We start from the raw sequence: 24,366 nt of genomic DNA, 5'->3' as shown, positions 1-24,366 counted from the left end.
AATTTTATATATTACTATTCACAAACCATGTCACTACTATTAATAGATCGATCAAAATCATATCTAAGGATATGATGTCTACATGTGTTGTTTTTTGAAGGATGAGGTTGCTGCTGGTACATTAAAATTTTTAAGATTTAAATCTAACCCTTCATTTTACCGCTTCTCATTTTTTTTTCTTCGGTTGGATTGCTTCGATTTATGCAATGAAGTACTATGACTATCACAAAAATTCTCCACATCTCTTTTCACTTGTTAGGTGCAGAAATTGAGTTCATAAAAAATTCTCTATATACCACTTATTTTACTTATGATTACGTTTTTTTTTTTTTTTTAACCCAAAACATATTTATATTTTACAAAATAAGTTATTTTTCAACCGGGCAAATGTGCCTCACACATTGCCCAACCTCTAGTGTGTATATATATATATATATATATATAATTCTAAACATAAGACTTCAACATTTACAAGTTCGTTAATAATTATGATTTACTTTACTAATTTTAAGAATAAAGTTCTGCTCTGTTTTATCTTCAAAAAAATGTTTTTGCTATTTAATCTTAGATATTATAATTCTCATATTTCTTATTGACACCCTACCGAAATTTACAAGGCTGAATAAATTCTCCAAGTTTTGGCAAAATTTTGAAAGACATTTCAATTGATCATTTCCGGCCACGACACAGTACATGCATGACATGTTTTATTTCGTGTAAAATCACGATATCATGTTGTATTAAGGGCAAATGAAGCCGCCACGTACGCCTAGTAATAAAACGAACAACATCTTAAAGCTGGACTATCTGCATTAATTTGATGCCATTAAACTTGCATTGCTTTCTGAGAATGATCTGAGCGTGCAGTTGGTTCGATCTCTAAAACGTGTCTCTTTAGCATGCATGCATTCAACAAACAATATCTGCATAAAACAAAGCTACAGATCGATCGAGCATTTTATATATGCATGCCCCGACATATCCACGAAGCATGCACTTCTTGAAGTCTAGATCAGTTTGAAACGTTCTTTTTTGTAATTTTCTATACAAATTGATACTAAAGACTAGGGCTTCTCTTCGCATCTAGAGAACATGCAGTGAGACAGTACATTTCAGACTGCAACTCGATCCACGTCCTAAATTAGCCCGGCTATATATATACTTGAATATAACGTACAGCTGCCTAGCTATAGTCTATATATATTGCCTACAGCCTAATTAGAACAAAATAAGTGGCAAAATTAATATATGTATACTAGTCTGTAGATAGATAAAAAGGGGATCGCAAGAAAGAGGATCAGTTCTTGCATGCACATAATTTTGCCTCAGTACCCGATATTTAGACATAATCGATTTACTGCTCTATTAATTTGAGGCAGCATCTGGACAAATCTCCTCTTCTTCCACCCGAACAAAACTCACTCGCTTCTGCAGATTTAAATGGTCCAACAAAGAACGTTAGCATACATAGACAGTTAATGCCAAGCGTAAAAAATGGACTAATTTGGAATTGATAAGAAGGGCTCGTATCGAAACCAATCTTTCCCTGGAAATGGATGAAAAAAGACTCAGATATGCATGTGCTTGAGATATTGATGAATGCGTGTGCTTAGATTATCAGTAGAATCTTTGCTACTTTGCTTCAACAAAAATAACGTAGATAGCCATAAATATGCATGGCGGAAATTCAAAGAGCAAACCAGGAATAATTAAGCAAATATATATATATAGTTTGACAAAATGAACTGAGTTTTAGAACACTTGCTTGATGATCTGTCCTCTGTAGTTTAAAAGTTTATGGTAGTTAAGCACAGAATCAATTGTTAAAAAAGGTTTAAGTTCTTATAGAGTTCACTTGCATGATAACTGAACTTGGAATAGTTCTATACATAAACTAATAATTATAGTCAAATCTGTGGGTAACTGATAAGTGTTCAAGTCTATCTATTAATCTAGAACAATAGTACTACTGGGTCCAATTTTTGTATAAATTAGGAAACAAAATAATTTAAAATATTGAGGTCATGCATGCTGAAAATCGCTGTCTATTCATTCTGATGGTTTTCAAAAAAAAGGGTTGCTTTCGAAAGGAAAACGTATGCTAATCTTCACAAAAAATAAAAATAAAAATAAAAGACTGCAGCTAATTAGCCGTCCTACCGATGCTATTAAAACTTTAGAAAAATTTAATTAAAAGTAATTTTGTGCATTAATATGTATATTCATTCAATATAATTAACTAAAAAATAAATTTTATTAAAAATAATACTAATTTAAATTTTTAAAACTTAGATTAATACGCAAATTTACTTTTACGTAATAAAACTCTAAAACTTTAGTAGTTGGGACTGGATAAGCACAACGGCAAGTGGCCCAAGCCAAAGCTTAATCAGTACTAATTGAAGGGGTCCCTTGAATTACTCCGCGACTAATTCAATCGCAGTAGTCTGAAACAATCATCATGACTAATTGAAGCGGTCCCTGAATTAGTCGTATATGAAGTCAAGTACCTAGCTAAGATTTGTATTATTTTATTATTTTGGCTGAGTTCCTAGCTGCCTACCTACCAAATATATTTTCTTTCATCTCTCCATCATTGCATGTATGATCCATTTTCCCAGACCCAATTAATTTTGGTATTGGGAAAACTTCCGTACGTTATTGTTTGACCGTGATCAATTTCTGATATATATCATGGACATGATGCATTTTTTGATCATCCTCTCGATCGAAACCCTTTTGATCCCTCATGATTGCATGCAAGAACTAGCTAGATTAATGTTTCGTCGACCCTTTTAATTACCATATACTTGAAGCTAAATAGTATTAGCAATGGTAATTACGAAAGAGGCAAACATGATAACAAAAATATCAAGATATATGTAAGGGTCAAGTAGTACTTGTTATGATCATCCTGACCTGCAGCCAGCATGCAATATATATATATATATGTATGTATGTATGTAAGGTAGCTAAGCCTCCTTAATTTGAAGTAGTTGTGACTTAAAGATATATGCATGCATCCATAGACGTTATCCCTAATAGTACATTAACATGTGAGGGTCTAATTAAAAGTCAGATTTGGTCGACTCGTCTTCTTCTTCCTATTATACAAGCTAGGGATATCATGAAACTAGAAGGATTATGACTTTCAATAGACGTGCTTTAATTAAGAGGATAGGAAGTGTGTCATGATATTCTTAATTTCTTCTTGTTCCAATTTTGGGTTTATGCAAGTATACACGTCAGGTTCTAATATCTCATGTAATTGTTAATGGTTATCTCTTCCCCAGCCGTCACGTAGCAAACTATTCGGAAGAATTTAACTTCAAAAGCGCGCGTTCACATGACCATTTCAGCTGGTCTTTATCAATTTGACTTTGTTTTCATTTGTTCCCTATAATTAATTAACGTTTTGACTCCAAAATTAGCTTCTTCGTCTTCTTTGTTTTTCTTTTTTTCAATTATAATATTTAGTGAAAAATTAATTAGAATCGAATACAAATTCTTTCCTATTCTTTTGGTTACCAATCATCCATTTGTTTTTATTTTTTCATAATACTATGTATGTACAATAAAAACAAATATTTATGATAAATTATTTACAACGATAACGATTATTTATAATAGAAATAGATCACTCATTTTAACATAAAATAATTATTTTTATTAAAAATAATTTATCATAAATAAATAATTTTCTTATAAAGCCGTCTATCGAAATTTATCGCTTTTAACATTCTTGAGCATTAATGTGGTCTCTATGTCCGTCCAAACGGCCGACAGCGTCTAATAAACCCAAGGGCCCTTCAACATTCTTATGCACATAATCATGATCAGCAATTATTGATAAAACTCATCTTATATGTTCAATATCAATAGCTTAATCTTCCTAACAAGTCATATTTCAAGCATTAACATGAAGAAATTAATCATGAAAGTAGCTTGGGACAAATTCAAAAAACAAAAAAAAGCAAACGACGCACCTTATGTGCCTTATTGTTCTCCCCAATACTCCCAAGAACCGGTTTCCATGGCGTTTCCCTGTGCTCCAACAGGCCATTTTTTGCCTCCGGCACATCGCCGTTAACCTCTCCGGCTTGTTCCATATAAAGATCTAAGATCTTCTCGGCCACCTCCACCCCGTCTTTGCTTTCAGCCACCAATCTGGCTACTTGAGCACTCGGCAACCTTATCTTCACCTTCAATGGCCCAGAACGATCAGACACAACACTAGACGATGGTCTGCTATTGGAAAGGTCAGAAACCGTTCTTCGAGATAGCATCAAACACTCGAGCCTATCCTTGGCACTCATGTGTATGCCAGCGGACTGAGACCTTATGGGCATCTTTTCCTCAGGAAACTTGGGTAGTTCTACTAAGAAGTAAATTTTCTTGGGCTTGAGCTCTTGCTGGGGTTCCAATGGCTTGGCTCGGATGCCATAACGCTTTACAGCCTCAGATTCCAACAAGACATGACCAGGATGGTCCTTAACAACGTCCCATGCTCGCATGGGGGTCTTGAACTTGAAGGTTTCCCCGTTGATCTTCATCACCTTAGCCTTTTTCCTTCCTCCTAGACTGTTCCCCATCTCTCTCTAGATTAAGCTCCTTGGCCCTTAGAAAGGATCTCTTCCACCAAGCGTACCTGAATATGCCAGTACTTTTGAACACGATTTATATACTCGGGTTAATTTAATAGGGCTTTGTCTCGGAATACAATTAGCAGTCGAAAGTTGAAAAGATCAGCGATGGTGCATGTGAGCTGAACGGTCTGAAATGTGGGAATTCTTTGAAGATTCCTTTTTTGTCTTTGTAAAATAGTAGTGGGAACTAAACCCATTTGAACATTGATGACATGAATACACTCTTTTAAGCCTAGTTTGTTTTTATCGATTTGATGAGTTAAAATTAAAATTAAATAATTAAATAAAAAATTATTAAAATATATTTTTTAATATTATTTTTATTTTAAAATTTAAAAAAATTAAATTATTTATTTTATTTTATATAAAAATTTTAAAAAAATTATAATAATTAGATAAAATAAATTAAAATGAAGTATGAAAAGAAACGAAAGTAAATGATTAATAATATTTTGGTAACATAAAGCTGAACTTGTGAGCTGTATTTTAACGAAAAGCAGAGGGCTACCTAGATTCTTTTCATACCTTTTTGTAATAAAAGTTAAGGCCTCTTTAGGGACAAAATTGATTGCATCAGGTGCAACCTTTGAAAGGGATAAGGAACGTCGAAGATCAGGGGCTGAGCAGCTTTCATCTGCAGATTACCTGTACGCAACCTTAATGTCATACACGTGATTGCAAAGTGATGCTGTCAATTGGGAAATCAATAATTTTGTACTATGATATCGTTAATTAACTAATGATCATGTTCATTATCAGCATGACATGAGCACCTACCTAGCTATATCATGTGTGTTAAAAATGTTCACATCTTTCACAATGGAAAACGGGCCTCTCCCTTTCCTTAAACCCTTCTCTCCGTATGTTATAAACAACCTTCGATCTCATATTTCCGACTTTGAGAGATTTTTCCGATTAAACCAACTCAAGAGATTTGTCATTTATATTTATTAACAATCAATATTTTAACATTTATTTTTTAAAAATTGATATTTGTAGTTGTAGGATGACAAATCTCGCGCACCCTTTTTTAAAAAAAAAAATAGATAAATCTAATATTAAAATAAATATATATTTTTTAATAATAGACCTTTTCAAAAAAAACTATGCGAAATTTATACAGTTTAAAACAGTATTTTTTTTTTTATATATTTCTTAAAAATACAACCAATATATTTTTGGCATTTCAGGACCGAACAATGCATGACAGAGACCAATATAAATGAGATTCCAAAAATAGGGTGGGTTAGGTTGGGCTCTATCTAAGTAACCTGATTCTGGGCTGAGACATACAATTAATAGAATAGGCCTGGTTAGGTTGAACTCTAAGCAACATAATGAATGCAATGCAATTGGACGGCCTGACATAATTAATGGCCAACTACTTATGAACGAAGGAATAACTCAGACCATTATTATAACAAATGGAAATCCAATCCATGATTTCTGTGACTCTTTTAAAACAAAATAATATTCAATTTCTTTTCGGGAAATTTATATTTTGTATTTTCAAAATACGATTGGTTTTATAATTTGCATATATACAAACTATCAAAATTGGTGATTGCGACTCTAACCTATCAAACTCTTACAATGTGTATATATATGTACAATCAATGAAGATCACATGACTGTTAAGATCAACGAAAATAGAAATATAATATTAATTAATTAGATGCATGGGACACAATTAATTTTCTTACCATTTTTTAGCCATATATTCGATATTTACTTGTCAAATTAGATAAAGAGTACATTTATATATATTTTATTTGCTCAATATCATGCATTTTATATAAGAGAAAACCTTGAAGCTGATAAGATTAATTTCACACCGGCCAATCAACAAATGCCATGTACGCATTCCAAAAAAAAAAAATTTGAAATGAACCCGCATACATAAAACCTCTCACTCTCCTTCTTTATCTCTCTCTCCTCCTCTCCATCTGCACTCAAGATGTGGCTATCAGACATTTCTACCTCTATTGCCATATTCTTCTCTAACATTTTCTCGTTGATTTTTTTTTTTTAATGTGCATGATTTTACTCTGCTCACTTTTACCAACCAGACCCCAAAGGCCACACACTCTCCACTCTCCACTCTCCGCTCATAAACCTCGTCTACAGCAAAACCCAACATGTCTAGCTAGGTTTTGAGCATAAGTCTGATTACCAATCACTTCTAAAAGCAAACCTAGATGGCCTATTGCTTCCAAAAGCAAAATCCAGATCGTCAACGAGGGTTCTTGCTCATCAATGAACTCAAAAAAGTAAACGATATTCTATAAAAATGATCGTAATGAACTGATTAATTAACTTAAAAAAAATGATTATACCTACACATGAGGTTTATCCATGAACACATGAAATAACAAAAATTAAGAAAAGGAAGAGGATTAAGAGGAAGAAGGAAAGGCACAGTCGGCATCTTGAATGCAAGTGAGGGAGGGAGAGGAAGAAAAAGAGAGGTTTTGAATGTATGCAAGTTCATTTTAATTCTTTTTTAAATGTCTACGTGGCAATTATTGATTAACCGGTGTGAAATTAATCTTTACACCCAACTGTCCTGGAGCGTCTCTCTTTATACAATTCTAGTATAGTCTATGTTACCTCCACACGAGTATACATACGTATTATAATTAATATATATATATATATGTATATAATAGTTTGCAAATTTAGACCAAGACAATGTGAAGGCCGGCCGGCCGTGGCGGGCCTGGTAAGTTGTCACGCTAAGACCGGAATATTAATTTCCTTGATTACAGGCCAGTACACCAATTTTTACGTTGAAATATCATATTCCAAACTAATTATAACTTGTAAGATATCCTAGCTATCTAGTCTCTGATCAGGTGCTTATAATGAATTAATTAACTAATTAATTAATTCTCTCTGGCCGTTCAAACCTGGCCGCTCAATCCAAATTCATTAATTAAGGCCATCCCAATCTATCTAGCTAGCTACTTTCATTAATGTCTCAGTGCTATATATTACACACGTACACATGACGCACATACATGAGTGAGTTCAAATAGTACTGGGGCTTTATAGTTTTTACCTCTTTGAAAACCCTCAAAAGGATTGGAGAAATAGGGGAGAAACTAAGATTTGGTCTTTGGGGCGATAGGTAAAATGTGTCGTATATGTCAGCATAAGTAATATGTATTTTTTATACGTGATTATATAAAAAAAGTAATTATACGTCATAAAATTATATAATTATTCTCGATTTACTTATATTTATATAAATTTTAAGAAAAATTTATAGATCAAGAATAAATCTAAAAAAGTTTCTAATAATATAAAAGTCATTAGATTTTTATTGTATAATTGAATTACTATTAATAAGTGAAAATATATATATATATATATATGTGAATAACTAATAAACTCTTCACAAAAGAAAATAAATTCTTCACATACTCTCTCTATGTCTCTAGAAACATTTCATCAATCATCTAGCTAAATAAATCTACTACCTCCCATATGCAAGAATCTTCCAGATTTGTTTTAACTATTAGATAAACTCTCTAGAAACTTCTAACTAGTTAACTGATTAATATGTAGTTAGAAAAATCTCAAAGGTTGTAAAGAAAAATTATGTACAGGTGATAGGCAATAAACTCAATAAAGTCGAGAATGACCTAGATGAGAAAATAAAAATAAAAAAATTCATATAACTATGTAAGCTCAGAAAGACAAGAAAAACTTATATGATATCATTGAGATGAAACTAAACAAACAGTATAATATACACCAAGGGTAAATAAAGAGAGATAGAGATGTCAAATCAAAACTATTATATTAATGGATTTAATGATATTTGACTGATATATGTTTGAGTGTTGGGTAGCAATCTTAAATATTTTAAGAATATTTACACTTAAAATTGTAATTATACAATATATAAGACTAAATTTTAAAACTTTTGGGCGCCCCCAATCTATAACACAGTTTCGCCCCTGTGGAGAAGTACTTAGTACTAGTAACCTAATTAGGTTATCAACGGGTCATACATTAGATAGATACCGCATTTTCTTTGACTCGTGCCTTGGACCTAGTTCTTAATTTGTTTGGGTTCGAAGTTGTTTCCTTGCGGCGGAAGCCACCGGGTGAGACCTAATAATTTCTCTCCTTAATTTGTTATAATATATTTCCATATGGTCTTATTAATTATATATACAGTGGGTAATTAGTTAATCAGAATGACGTTGTAAAGAAAAATATGGGATATCATGATGAAGTCAGAGCAAATATTTAGGCCCGACCAAATAGATCATTCCAAAAGTACTGTTCACATACGTAATCTTGAGTTGTCATGTGGTCGTAGTACTATACCATCCAGCTTACTGTTGGCCACTAAATCAGTATTGTCATGAGGTATATGCCCCGCCGTCCAACCGTCCAATGAGATCAAGGAAATCAAATCTATCATACATTTGAGTGTGCTGCGGCTACAGGAGGCTAGGCTAATACAAATAATTTCTCTCAGATCTATCTAGAGGTTTGATAGGCATTCGCCACTGTAGCGGTGTGCAATTTTGCACACCCTATGTGGCAATTTTTTTTTTAAATGCAAAACGCACCGTTTTGCACAGTATGTGTTTTCAATTCCCATTTCGATTTCAGTTTTGATACCCATCCCCCCACGTCGAAATTCCTCTCCGCCCGCTCTCCTCTTCTCCTCGCCTGCGTCCAACCTCCTCTGCCCACCGCCACTCACGACGCTGTCTCTCTTTCAAGCTACACCAAGCCCATCTACACAGCGCCGCCACACCCCGCGTCGCCCAGCTTTCCTCCCTCCCCGTCACCCTCATCGTCCCAAGTGCATGTGTGCGTGAGTGTCTCTTTCATTCTTATTTTCTTTGCTCCATCGCATGGTTGCTAACTCTCTCATCTTCCCTGCTTCAGAATCCTCATCAATGATCCCTAGAGTCCCTGCTTCAGAATCGACAGCAACGAGCCTGTTCTCGGTAGCCAGGTGAGTGGTTTTTGCCCCTCTTAAATTGAATATTGTAGTAAGGGAATGTAAGGGATGTAGAATCTGTTGGTTTGAATGTTGTTTGAATGTAGTAAGGGAATGTTGTTAGCATCTATCCCTCTGCTACGGTAATAAGATCTAGAAAGAAGGTAAGCATAGCAAATGTGTGAAGAAAAGCTCAAATGAGCCACAATTCTATTACATTGGATTCTTCTTTCTTTCGTTTTTTCTCCTATATTTTTTAATACAAGTGAACTTCCATCCAACAGGTCTTCCAGATTTGACTCTTTCATTTGCAAACCATCTTGTATTTACAAGAACACTATACATCTGCTTCTTACTTTTCCTATAAAATGTATTTATAATTTCAACAAACCTTTTACCTTTATACAGGGTAAAAAAACTGAAGAGTACTCCAATAAATGTAAAACCACGGAAATGATCCTGGAAAGACAATTGACTCCATAACTGTGCAAGGAAAACTGCCCCATTACATTTTATCGGCTGAACTGCTAGAGGGAAGATTCAGTACTGCACTTCATCTCATGGTTTGTTCATTGTATACATACACGAGGAAGCTACACTGTTTGAGTTGGAATATCAGAATATGCATCTTTGGTTCTCTATTGATGCATGGACTACTAGTTAGATTTTTTATAAATGATATTGGATGTCTACAGTCATTAAACTTCCAAGTTCAAGAACATAAAATGTATTGTTTATGCTTTTTCTCTCCTCGATTGTATTTTGGAATTTGATTCTATCTTGTTTATGCAAACCTGCTTGTGGTCAATTGGAAGGATTCCTAAAGACAAAGCCCCTTCAATGTCTGGAATCTTGGTGCTTGAGACAGGGTTAGAACGCCCTCATGTATTTCACACATTTCAAGTGGCTTTTAGAATAATGGGTGTTGCCCTCTCTGGCTTGCAAATAGATAAATTGGATCTGAAAAATCTACCTAATCGCCCTTACAAAGGTTTTCGATCTCTTACACGAGCAGGGGAATGTTGAAGTTGGTCATGAGTCCAATTTGATGCACAAGATCAATTTTTGATGTGTTTTGGAGTAAGATAGTTGTTGTTATGTATTTCAAGGTTTTGGTGTCATTAGAATTTTGAGCAATAACTTCATTTAACACTCAAGTTGATAAGATAGCATTTGGTGGTTAGATAGATTTAGACTAGTAGTTCTAGAAATGCATACAATATGTACTGTACGATTGTAAGAAATATTTGTTTAGTATTTTAGATCACGTGGGACACTACTTTTGAAACTGTATGCCATCTGTATCAATGAATGTGACTCCCGATTATATTGCATCCAATTCAAAGTGTTTTGGATGTATGACAATACCACCGCCAAAGCATCGCCACCATACTCATGGAATTACTCCCGAATCCAGATTTAACAAAGCATCAGTTTCTAATTCATCTCTGGAATTACTCCGACGAGTAATGCTCCTGATTTCTTCCCAAAATCAACTTCCTGAAAGTTTTCATGCTTTGTTTCTAGTTTAATAAATCATATTACATTTAGTAAAATGGAAAATATGTAATAGAGCTGAGTTTACAAAGTCAATTGAAATGGCATTTCCTTTTACATTCTAGCTGCTTGATAATTGACTCAACCTGGACATGTTTTCCAAACTACATAACTACACAAGTGAGCTGAGTTTACAAAGTTAATTGAAGTGCAAAAGTTGTTTTAATTACACAAGTTGCTTTCTCAAAATATGATTTACATACATGAGTTTTCATCAAACCATGTGCACAATTTGTTTCCATTCAAAACTCATCTAATCCATTTTCACCTCCTTCTTACATGGAATTTATCCGAACCAAGCAAAGAATATTACAAAAGTCACCACCCAGTACAAATACAATAATTTTTGCTTTTAAATTTTCAGATTCTTCGCTATTTCTCTCACTTTATCTTCCCTTCTCCGAACGTCATACTTGTACTGTAATACATCATCCCACATCTTCAAAGCCTTATTCTCTCTTTTGAAAAAGTTCTCCTCTAGCAACTGAAGTATATCCGCCCATACGAAGAATTTACATCTTGCATCTCCCTGCACACAGTACGAACACAAGAATTATCATTCTTTCTACACCCCGCAATGATAGGAACCAAGGTGGGCCTACTCTTAAAGATCCTTTGCAAGTTTCAGATGGGCCAATTACAAGATCAAGGGCCAAGAAGATCAAGGAAGCAATGCAAGGATTAGTGCAATCCACTTGGGATGAAACCAACAAGAGCCCAACACTGAAGATGGGTCTGAAAGAAGAAGAACCAGCTTTGATCCACTTTATTCAAGCTGTAGAAAACATGACTTAGAGATACGGCCTATTGTTATTGGAGGCTTTTAATTTGGTTAAATGATTTATTTTATTAGTTTAGAATAAGTGGGCTTGAAGATGCTTGGCTCACATGTCTTATTTCTTTTGAACTATGTTTTTGGGAAGGCCTTGTATTTTGGCCAAGGGCTTATTTGGAAAGTTACATTTTAGGAACTAGGGTTTCATCAATTTATTGTAGGGGTTACTGTAGCCGCGCGTACTGTAGCCGGTACTGCTCATCAAGGGTAATTTTGGGTAAAATGGGCTTTATTTTGGTTAGGGTTTTGATTAGGTTTGGCTTTAAAAACTCTTTGTAGCCTCATTTGAGAGATTAGACAATATTGAATTTTATTTGTGAGTTGAGTTTTCTCCTCTTGTTCTTGATTGAACTCTTGAACTTATCAAAGGTAAATCACAACCTTTGTGGCGTTCCTCCTTTGTAATCTGGGTTCTTGAGATGGGTTCTTCAACGGGTCTAGATTTTAATATAATCTAGGTTCTTGAAACGAGTTCTCATCGGGTCTAGATTCTCCATCCTTGACTTGATTTTTTACTTTCTTGGAGAGTTTTCAAATTGATTGTGGGTTCAAGGGATTCCATTCCCGCGGGTTCATATAACGCAAATAAAGAACCGATATGCAAAATATAACAAATATAAAGTCATTTACCATATTATACGTTGGCCAGGCAAAAAATCTCCTTCTAGGATTTTTCTTAGTGTGAGATGTCTTGATTGGTGTTTTCAAACCATACCACCAAGTTGGTGATTCCATCACAAAATTATTAACTAAAAATGATGATTGGGATGATGTCATGCGTGATTTTGCAAAACCAAAGACAAATTCAGACTAAGCGAAGATCATCAGTGTGTATTATGTGTATAGAAACAAAATCAGAAACATCAAAATTAGAATGTTTTGTTTTCACTAAAAATCAAGATTTTGTAATAGATGTATTTCCAGTTTGTTGGGAGCAATAAAAAAACCAACCATCAATCCATTACATAAACTAATTAGGTACTAATAATTAGTACAAACATTTGTTTTTTTTTATAAGTCCAATATGGGTTTTAAAGAAAAATGTAATCCAGCTACATTGGAGCATATCATGAACTGTTTTGATAAGTATTGATATCCATTTATAGAAAAAAAAAAAAAAAAAAAAAAAAGGAAGAAGAAGAAGAAGAAAAGACAATGTTTCATGAGGAAGATGCAAAACCCAAAAATATTTCCATAACTCATCTATGCACAGCTTGGAAAAACAATCAGCCCATAAATCATGACAGTTAGGTAATAAATAAATGAACTAGGAAATAAAAATGTACAGTCTGAGGAAATTGTCGATAAGCCCAGTCACTAAACTACTTAAAGTGTTTCAATGTTAATTGCCAGGTTGAAGTGTTTACCCATATAGTTACCATAAAGAAGATAAATATTAAAAGGACATCATCTAGGTATAGTATCATAATCAACAGTGTAGCAGTAATAAGAAAATTCATAAAATTCACAAACTCGCGGCTATAAATGAGAAGAGAAGATGAATTGAACATGAGAACTTACACTGTAAATACCACATAAATTGAGTTTAAACTACCTCTCAACAAATCTCGCTTCCTACCATTTTGAAGAAATTCACCAAACTATTCAAAAACAAGAAGGATCTATCTTAGTAGGAAACTATTGAGACGAAAAACAATGTCCATGGAATCTGATTTCAAATATACAAAGGTAATAGATATCTCTACATCAAACAACAAACAAAATCACAAATTTTATATATCTACACGAACCTCTTTTATAAAGGGAAGAGAGTATCAGAGTGTGGGAGAGAGAGGGAAGCAAAGACTTTGACAGCCTTTCATCAAGATGTTTCCAAAATCAAATTGAATAAAAGAGGTCAATAAATTAGCATACCTTGGAGAAATTCGAAATCTGCGTAGTGAAGATGGCCAAGCTGAAGTTAGGGTTTCAAAATTTGGAAAAAATTACAAAGACATTTAAAATGTACAACCAATTCGTCTTAGTCACAGAGACATTCAAAATGTAAAACCAATAAATCAGTAGGAAAAAATCATAGAGAAGAGGACAGGACTTCATATAAAACCAAGAAATCATAGAGAAGAAATCACAGCAAACCAAGAAATCACATAGACAACGTCGGGTCGGGGGTTTGGACTAGAAGCTTCTTTGCTTGGAAACTTCGTCTTCCGTTGGGCTGAGGTCGAATGTTGGGGTTGGGGGCTTGGACTGGAGTAGCCTACGTGCTTGGGGTCAAGGTGAGGTTGAAGACGAAGCCTTGAGGTGGGGAACTGAGGGTCGAGCCTTGAGGCGAGGTGGGGTTTGAAGACGAAGGCGCTTGGGTTTTGCATGGGAAAGGAAAAAATTTTAGAAGGAATTTCGAATGAGAGAGGAACGATGTGATGGGGGAGAGCGCGAATGGGTGCCATGTCAGGTGTGCAAATGGCTGATGCCACCCAATGGCGGATGCCAACATTTTTCCAACTATTTATTAAATGGTTTGTACCACTATTTTTCTCCTCATTTTACTTTTTACTAATCCCTATTCTTTTGGGTTTTTTTTTAAAAAAAAATGATAATTACAGTCATGAATGCGTAAGCGTCGTATAGTCATTTTGAAAAAAATGAATAAATATGAGATTTACATGAAAAAAATTAATTTTTTAATAGTAGACTCTACTCTTTTTCAAAATGACTACATGTTATTTACATACTTTACGACTGTATATAATATTATTTTATTTTTATTTTTTTCGGGTTGGAACGGGTATGAATCGAAGCTGGGTGTTGACTTTCCTAAACCTAACGAACTGTCCACGACATTGCATGCATGAATGTGCATAACTAATTTGATTAATAAGTTTGTTGGCGCATGATAGCCCCCATATGAGGACCGTTTGGTAGAGAGATTATTTTGTCCGAGACTTCTTGTAGGGACAGCTTCAGCTGTTAGAAAGCGAAAGCTACCAGCATTATTTCTTCTTCTTTCTTCTTCTTTCTTGAGGTAACGTACGTAGGACTTCTTCTTTAAGAAATGGTTTCCTACCGTTTAAACCAGATTTTGAAAGATAAATTAACATGAGTATCTTTCCTGAAACCATTGCAAACTTCTCGTACTGACCGAAACTTTTAGAACAGTTAATAATTTTCTATCAAATTACTGGCCCGAACCAGCTTAGATTGACCCTAACTAGCTAGCTACTGTTTTGTTTATAGGAATCTCAAATATATTGACTTTCAGTACCTGATCCGTCGGTTCCTCCATATTTAGATATTAAAATATGTTTAAAACAAATCTAACTGAGATGAACTGAGTTCATTCTAGATCAAACGAAGCGTTATAAATATCAATATTTTTTTTTATAAAAAAAAAAAAAAATTATTTAAGTGCTGTATACAAAGGTAGCTAGCTAGCTAGGTACTAGATTTTCTTTTCCTTATTTCGTTTGCCTTTTTCTGTTTAGCTCTCTTATCTGGTAGATGGCCGGCCCATGAGTAGAATCCAGAATATAATCGCCAGCATTGATCTTGAGCTTAATTTTCAACCCCAACCACATCACGTACATCGGCCGAAACACCCACCTCGCTTGGAGAGTTGGGCTATATTCGTGAAAGAAATAGCTAGTCCTCCTCATACATACCAGTACGTATTAATTGAACGTCGTAACTTTTCTATTTTTTTTTTTTCCTTGTTCGTACGAATTCCGAACGATCGAGCTGATCTTGATCTTCAATACTGCAAAAACCTCTCCATTGCCGATGATCGAAAGATTCGAAACTAACTAATATAGATCGATAAGAAGGAGTAGATTGTCCTTAATTGTTCCCAGCAAGATCAATATATAGGGTTGGTTCTAAGATATTAAACTCATCTTCCTCACATATAAAGATGACTGACTCTTGACAGAAAGTGGTATGACGTTTAACCTTAATTTGTGTCGGTCATAAAGTCCTCACAAATCTTAATGCGTTTGTTGCTTTGACAACATTAATGGCCCTAATCTACCACAACAGAAAATTCATTCCTTAAGATACCATCATAAACACATGATTCTAAATTTTTACAATTCAAAATCATTCCCATTTCTTTTATGCATGATAAAATCTACTGGCACTGTATTTTTATTTTTTTATTATATATATATATTATATGTACTTATAATTTTATTTATAAAATTCATTTTATTAGTTTTTTTTTTAATTTTATAATTTTTATCATATTAATAATTGACATATGAAAAAATAAATTTTTTATAAATTTTTTTTTAAGTATATTTTCATACGTGTGTGTATATATAGAAAAATGCTGAATGGTAGATAGTCCAAAGCTTGTCGTTTATATTGATCTTTTTAATTCTTATCTAGGCATTGGTGCATCATGTTTGTGGCAATGTGTTATAGCCTACGTGTTTACACGTGTCTGTGTAGTTACACGTGTTTACACGTGTCATTCAAGAGAGCATGCAATGCAACACGTTGAAAGATGATCAATTTGCAGTTTACACTTGTACTAGATCTGTACAGGAGATGAAAATCTGGATTTATGTTGAAGATTTTGCATGAAGTAATTTCATTTTTTTAATGTATATATTAGTGATTAAAATGTATTTCATTTTCCACGTATCTCATGTTATTAATTAGAATGCTAGCTAGGTATAGCGCATGCAAGAACAGTACCCCACTCCGACCAAATGATTTAATGTGACAATTAAGCACTTTCTTTCTCCACAAGAAACGCCAGCTCGGTACAGCCTTAATTTTTCCTTTCATTAATGAAGCTGGCATTAATTTGCGCATGAGAAATAGCAGCATGGCCTTCGCCGCAGGAGCCACCATGTTTGGTTTTCCAATCAACATATGAATAGGAATTACTGCTCTGATCATGATCTGAGCTATCAGTAGTACGTAAATATTACTGCTCTACGTACAAATTTATAAATTGATTTTATTTTATGAAATTTTTTAAATTTATTTTATAATAAAAATAAATTAATTTATAATTTAATATATTATATTAAATCACGTCAATTTATAAATTTAATTTTATATAATAATTTTAGTCTTAGGACAATGTGTACGTGTACAGAAAAATAAACTTCATTCTATATATATATATATATATATATGTATATATTGATGATGTGATCTTTTGATCAGCTGGTTTGTGCGAGTAGGATATATACACATGATCAGGTCGATCGAATTAAGTACATTAATCTTTAGATAGATTTTCTAATTTATTGTAACAAAGACAGTATTAAAATCTCATCGATTTTTTTTCAAAACTGACAATTTGTGCTTTTCAGCTTAATTAATTACTTAATCCAGCTTACCGGTGATCTATTGAATTAAGTTGATGAAATATTGCAAGGTCTTGGCTAGCTTGGATCCATTTGGAACAATGAAAACTCTCGTCTCGCTGGAAGTGTTTTATTTTTTCAAATAATTCTGTACAGTTTTTCTATAGTACACATGAGATCTAAACGTAGCTCTTCAGGTTTATAGGAAAGACCTCATGGCAAACAATTGGATAAAATCCCCAGCTTTTTACTCATGAGATGCCACAGTACTACTCAAGCAAGCTAGCTCGCATGGTACTAGTACTTGCTATATAATGAAAACCAGTTATTGAGAAAATCCACTCTCGACGTTATTGAGAAAATCTGTATTAATTACTACTAATTACAGATGGAAGTTATTTTCAAAATTCTTCTGAGATAAGCCTTAGAAAAATATATATATATATATATATTTAGTAAAAAAGATTCAATTTGCTCTTTCCAATTAGATGACTAATTAAAAGTACTGTGTACTAGATCTAGCTTATTTGCTCAAGTAAACCATACATATAGATATATTATATATATATATATGCTAAGGGAAAAAATTATAAGACACATGAGGTCGACACTAAATAATTATTCAAATTCTGATCATGATAACGAAGTTCATCATTCAAATAAATATATAATTAACGAGTAGTTCTACAGATCAATAACATATACAGCATAGTCCAATGATCATCATCCTACATTAGTGATCTTGGCCCTCTGACAGATGGTGCCTTCCATACATCAATTTCTGATGATTGGAGTAGTACTACTTACTAGTCTACTACTCGATCCATCTCTCATTTAATTTATATGCTATTCTTCTGAGCTTTCATGTTCTGAGCTGTACAACTGAAACATTATCAACAATTTAGCCACGTATATATAATTAATTCATGTAATTCCATCCAGGACTTGGACGTACCGCGTTATAATCGCTGGCTAGTGTTTGCCGGCACCAAAATAAAATTCTCCATCCAAACAGTTTCTCCTCATGAATCTTTCTATCTCCGATTCCAGGACAGGAATATTTAGAACATGATTCAATTTGTCTATAAAATATAAAATAGCATATAATTAATCTTAAATCTAAAAAAGGATGAGGGTAGGAGCTGGTTCACTTTCCAATAATATTTCCCTTGTCCCAGTGGACTTGGAACTTTGCCGCTTCTCTTCCACGAGGGTAACAGGAGGAGAACTAGGAAAGGCAATGGTGAGATCAAGATTCAAGTCTAAAGAACCAGGCATTTCATCTTCGAGGCTACTACTGGCACCGTCAGAAACCGGCCTATCGATCTTGCCAAAGGATTTCAGCGGCTTACGCTCATTATTCATCGACTCAGAAGATGTTGCAGCTGCAGAAACGTCGCACTTAGGTTGAGGCCGAGAAGGAATCTGGTTTAGCCTATGGTTATTTGGATCAATACCCATGCTTATTAGTTTTCTCCGGATGTGAGAGTTCCAATAGTTCTTTACCTCATTGTCTGTCCGTCCTGGTAGCCTTCCGGCTATGAGTGACCACCTAACAGTCGCATAACCATTTGTTAGGAAATGACCGCTTACACGTACGTGTCCGCACATGCATAGGGACGCACATTTATATATACACTGAACAGACGTAGATATGTACGTATATATATACGTACATGCATGTCAAAGAAAGGCTGAGAGAAGATATATACCGATTGCCAAGGAGGGCATGGAGCTTGATGATGAGGTCCTCTTCATCTTGACCAAAGTTACCGCGTTTGATGTCTGGCCTGAGATAGTTTATCCATCTAAGCCTGCAACTTTTGCCGCAACGATCCAACCCTAGTCCAAGAGAAGAAAATAAATTAGGTGATGTTAAATAATAAAAGGAAGGAAAAAATAAAAATAAAAAAGTATTTAGGAATATAGTAAACCTCCTTTCCACCCAAAAGAACAAAAAGAGAAAAAAAAAAAATCATGAACATCGGCGCACACAGACACAGGTTATAATATTTTTCAACGGCGACAAACCTGCAGCCTTGGGGAGGGAACGCCAACAGCCTTCGCCGTGGTTTCGGATGTAGTCGATGAGCTTTTGGTCTTCTTGCTTGGACCAAGCGCCCTTGTTGGTGCCTTCTTTATCACAGCAAGGTTTTCTCATTAGTTCTCTGTGATTTGGTCTCCAATCTCCTTCTATTCAGAAACTCAAAGAAAATGCAGAAAGAAAGAGATCGAGAGAAATAGATAGAGACCCGATCCAAAAGCAGCGGATGGGGCGTAGATATACTTGTGAGGAAGTAGAGGATGAGAGAAGGTTGTTGACTTGGACCGGTGGTTTTGGCTGTAATTAGGTGGGTCATGCAGTCCTAGCAGCGGTTAAGTGGATAAGGCTCTGTTCTGGGTCTCTTGCTACGCTTACCGTTAAGTATATGTCATTTTCGTTGTTACAAGATATTGCAGCTTGCATATTCGTTCGAGTCCTCTTTATATCTATATCATCTTCCATCTTTCATAGGAGAAAATAATTTTTGTCAGAGGATAAGCCTTAGAAAAATATATATATATATATATATTATGAGGACATTAAGAAAATATCGACCGCCCAGGCCAACAATTGCATATGCGGGTGGTCGATCCTGTAATGATTATAATCCAAGAAACAGAGAGAATATTGTCCTCTAAGTACTATCAAACTCGTCACAATATATATTAATATATATAATTTGCCCTTTTCTTTGAAATCGATGTTTCCATCAAAAAAATAAAAATAAAAAGTCATGTCATCGATCATTTATCTTTAGATCAGATACTCACAAATCGAGAATAAATATATATAATTATTTATTTACGTTTTCCTTAACAAGTATATGCTATCGTAGTCCTTTTGGGGACATCAGATAAAATTGAAACGATACATAAAAGATTAACATGGCCTCTGCATAAGGATGATACTCATAAAGCGAGAAATATATTATATAGAGATGATGAGTAGAAAATTTTAATTAATTTAATAGAAATAAAATAAGTGTGATGTTACTAATCATTGAACCCGAGTTGTCGCAGATGGCACATGAAAGCAAACTAGGCAAGAGCAATAACAAAACAGGGTCATGTTTCTTCTGTTCACTTTTGTGGAGACGTTTGGATTCGAAGATGACTTGAGATGACTTGAGATGAGCTGAGATGACTTGAGATGTATTGTGAATAGTAATGAGATGAGTTGTGAATAGTAGTGAGATTTGTGAGTTAAAGTTGCTGAATAGTAATGAATAGTAATGAGATGAGTTGAGATGAATTGAGATGAGCTGAGATAACTTGCGAATCCAAACGTCTCCTAAACTGAAGACTTCAAATTAAATATTTACCATGAATAAGAGCCACACTAACCATATTATTATGCTGGCTCACATATGAAATAGGCCTAGACTTTGTTGAAAGTTACAAATTTAATTCAAATATTACCGTCAGATTTTCATTGTTTCGAATCTAAAGGTAAAATATAGGTTGTTCTTCTTTCTCCTTTTCCTTTTAAATATTCACCAACTCATAATCTATTACTCACAAGCATTGTTAAATTTCTTCTTAGAGGGTAGTTGTGTATACTTGAAATTATTTTTAATGAAGTGACGCAATTACACAATGTTTTGAATACCGAAACTGTATCGGTTAAGACATTGGAACGAAATATTTCGATACTGGTACCGTTTCGTGTATCATTTTGGGATAGTCAATATATGAATAAATTATATTCTAAAATAATAGTTTATATATGAATAAATTATATATAAATACATATATATATAAATTATAAATAGTCTAGTCTGAATTAGAAGTCAAAAAATAAGCTTGTAATTTGAAAAAATGAAAAAAAAAAATTTTGAAAGCCGAAATATAGGTCGGTACAGGCCGAAATTGAGGCCAGTACGACCGGTATTTGAGCCGGTACGAAATATATATGATACCTATACCGGCCTAGCGGCCGGTACGGCAAATATCTACCGTACCAGTCGGTACAGTACGAAATTGAAAACAGTACAATTACATCCATTAGTTGTAAATTGGGTTGCAAAATAGTGGTAGGTGCATCATTACCCTATATCTAATCTTACCTATAATATTTAATGAAGGTTTGGTTATAACTACTTTGATTATGTTGGTTTTGTTGTAGGGTACATTAGTCCAATATATCTTCTTTCCCATGCTGGTTTAAGATGTTTTGTTTGTTGGCTTGCAGCAGATTGTATGCCTTGGCAGCGTTCAAGTTTATGTTCAGCTAATATCTATGTTCTCTTACATTTTCTAATAATTTAGTCTTTCGAAGAAGTTAATTGTTTTGGGTGTCTGAACAGTCTATGGTGAGGCTTTTTTGGAACGCTTCCATTTTCAGACGCTATCTACATATTCCGGAGGTCACAGAAAAACCCAACTAGAAGCAGGACTTCTCTTGCATTCTCACCTGCCTCACAACGGTTCCATCATATTATTTGCAAGGCCTTGGAGAAACCCAACTAGAAAATACAATGAGTCGATGCAAGTCTGCGTAGTGTTATTATATCTCTTTCTTGCAGATAATTTGGCGAATCTGCTACTGAGGCATGTCATTGGACGAATTATTCATTAATCAATATTTTTTAAAAAAAAATCATATTATTTTTTCTATTTGTGCACATTACTAATTTGTACAAATTTATTTCACCAAGACTAGGCAAGCGGTCCTCGCCTAGTGTATATATATATGAAAAATTTTATTCATCATCTCTATATCATACAATATATATAATTTTTTAAATTTTTTTTATTAAATGTGTAATGTATAGATAATAAATAAAATAAATAAAATAAAATATGAATAAATGTGTTGTGTACGATGATGAGAAGCAAAATTATATATATACCAGCCATACTTGTAATTCATAATTTCATACAGACCATCAATTGGCAATTAGTAAGCAAAGTTGCAAGTTTATCTGCCCGTGATACGTGTACTCCATGCAAAAAGCTCATTCAATTCAACGTCGAAACAATCATATCACTCTCTCATGACGACTCCCTCCCACCTCAATATCCCAATTCATTTCTTTTGCTTTCAGCTCCAAATAAACTCAAAAGAAAAATATAAACATTGTTACAGACGTCATGTTTTTTAAACATTTTATATAATTATATTTTAAAATAAAGAAAAATCCTGCTAGCGTCATCGAGAGTCGTGTTAAAAAAATTTATCGAAAAGTGTAAACTATATTTTTTATTTTTTATTTTTTTATAAATTCTTTTAAAATTCTTTTAAACATTTAAAAAATTCATAAATTCATTTAAAAATAATTCTGTAATAATTAAGTAAAAAAATATAAAAAAAAATTAAATTAAATAAAAATCGGTAACTTTGTCTGGATGCATCCTCGGATATAACATTTTTCTTTTTATAAAATATTTTATAAAAATATAAATAAAACATATATTATTAAATATATTATATAAATATCATTACTTAAACTCAAATTTATGTACCATGTCAGACTACGTTTTTTAGACTTCTAATCAATGTTTTGAATACCGTACCGGACGTAGTACCGATCAAGGCACTAGAACGAAATATTTCGATATCGATACCGTTTCGGTATAGCATTTCGGAATAACGTTTCGAGATAATCGATATATAAATAAATTATATATATAAAAATTATATTCTAAAATAATAGTCTATATATAAATAAATTATATATAAATACATATATATAAATTATAAATAGTCTAGTCTGAATTGGGAGTTAAAAAATAAGTTTGTAGTTTGAAAAAAAAAAAAAACCCAAGCCAAAATTTAGTCCGGTATAGCCGGTACCGGCCAGTACGGCCGGTATTTTAACCAGTAAGGGACAGATATAGTACCTGTACTGACCGAACGGTCGAAACGAAAAATTTTAACCGTACCGGCCGGTATGGTACGAAATTTAAAACACTGCTTCTAACATCAGTACCGTGCTTCAGTGTGTCCAACAGTCAGCAGTCTGATCCTCTCAGCCTTCCATTTCGGTCTTTTTAAGGAAAAGAAAATAAGAAGATGTAATGATGTCCACCTAATACATTTCTTAATATATTTCATGAAAAGAACACCTCAAGCGTAACTACTGTGAGGATATCTACATGTTTATAGAGATATTTACAAATAAATGTTAACATTGTTACGTGTCAACGTTACAACAGAATAACTATTTGAATTTAAAAAGCTACTATACAAGTAGAGAATCAGCTTGATTGTCTCTAGATTCTCCTCTTTCGAATTTGTCTCCAGATTCTTTTCTAACGGATTCTCCTCTAATACCCCCTCAAAGTTGGCATGGTGGGATGTGAAAACACGCACAATTTGGCACTATCTAAGAGATATTGTAGTTTAACAACCCCTTTAGTGAAGACATATGCTAATTGTAGTTGAGAGGGAACGCCAAACTGAGAACCCGTTGAGCAACAAGCTCTCTAACAAAATGATAGTTGATGTCAATGTGCTTAGAGTGAGATTTGGTAACAGGATTGGATGCTATAAATATGGCACTGTTATTGTCACATAGGAGTTTTGGAGGAGAGGAGAGTTGGATATGTAGTTCGTGTAATAGCTGAAGTGTCCAAGAGAGTTCGGCAGCTACGAATGCAAGAGCCCTGTATTCTGCATCAGTGTTGGAACGTGCGACGATGATTTGCTTCTTAGAACACCACGAAATTAAATTTCGACCAAAATAAACAGCAAAGCCTGTAGTAGACCATCAAGTATCAAGCCAACCCGCCCAATCGGCATCAGAGTAACCAACCAGAGTTGAATAAGGATCCCGTGACAGCTAAAGACCATAGTGATAAGTGCCTTTAACATATTGTAAAATACTCTTCAAGGCACGAAAGTGATCAATAGTAGGAGTATGCATATATTGACAGATGGAATTAACATTGTAAGACAAATCTAGACGTGTGAGAGTCAAGTATTGTAAGGTTCCAGCCAATGAGCGAAATTGTGTTGCATCTAAATATGTTGTACCATTTCCAAAAAGATGAGAACCGACCACAAAATGTGTGGAAATTGGTTTGCAATCCACC

General features: G+C 33.9%; 2 protein-coding genes and 1 non-coding gene across 4 annotated transcripts; 1 reads left to right on the top strand and 2 right to left on the bottom strand.

Moving 5' to 3' along the window:
• Positions 1 to 908: 908 nt before the first annotated feature.
• On the bottom strand, positions 909 to 4,850 carry LOC108988127 (uncharacterized protein At1g66480). Its single transcript, XM_018961260.2, has 2 exons — positions 3,987 to 4,850; positions 909 to 1,428 (listed from the first exon to the last, which is right to left on the bottom strand). The coding sequence occupies exons 1-2, from the start codon at positions 4,590 to 4,592 to the stop codon at positions 1,366 to 1,368; spliced, it is 669 nt and encodes a 222-aa protein (XP_018816805.1). The 5' UTR covers positions 4,593 to 4,850; the 3' UTR covers positions 909 to 1,365.
• A 13,054-nt stretch (positions 4,851 to 17,904) lies between these two features.
• On the bottom strand, positions 17,905 to 19,749 carry LOC108988219 (transcription repressor MYB6-like). Of its 2 annotated transcripts, XR_001995640.2 has the most exons (4): positions 19,318 to 19,749; positions 18,999 to 19,128; positions 18,242 to 18,838; positions 17,905 to 18,168 (listed from the first exon to the last, which is right to left on the bottom strand). XR_001995640.2 is itself a non-coding variant. In XM_018961402.2 (3 exons), the coding sequence occupies exons 1-3, from the start codon at positions 19,445 to 19,447 to the stop codon at positions 18,406 to 18,408; spliced, it is 693 nt and encodes a 230-aa protein (XP_018816947.1). In that variant the 5' UTR covers positions 19,448 to 19,749; the 3' UTR covers positions 17,905 to 18,405. The 2 variants fall into 2 exon arrangements, 1 of the variants encoding a protein (XP_018816947.1); XM_018961402.2 differs by having other exon boundaries at positions 17,905 to 18,838.
• A 415-nt stretch (positions 19,750 to 20,164) lies between these two features.
• On the top strand, positions 20,165 to 20,267 carry LOC118344422. The gene has a single exon (XR_004798197.1). It is a non-coding gene; the product is annotated as a U6 spliceosomal RNA (small nuclear RNA).
• Positions 20,268 to 24,366: the final 4,099 nt, after the last annotated feature.

The sequence above is a fragment of the Juglans regia genome, chromosome 1 (assembly GCF_001411555.2).
Source record: "Juglans regia cultivar Chandler chromosome 1, Walnut 2.0, whole genome shotgun sequence".
Classification (NCBI taxonomy): domain Eukaryota; kingdom Viridiplantae; phylum Streptophyta; class Magnoliopsida; order Fagales; family Juglandaceae; genus Juglans; species Juglans regia.
The sequence above is the reverse complement of the archived record's forward strand: the minus strand, read 5'-3'. Positions and strand labels throughout refer to the sequence as shown.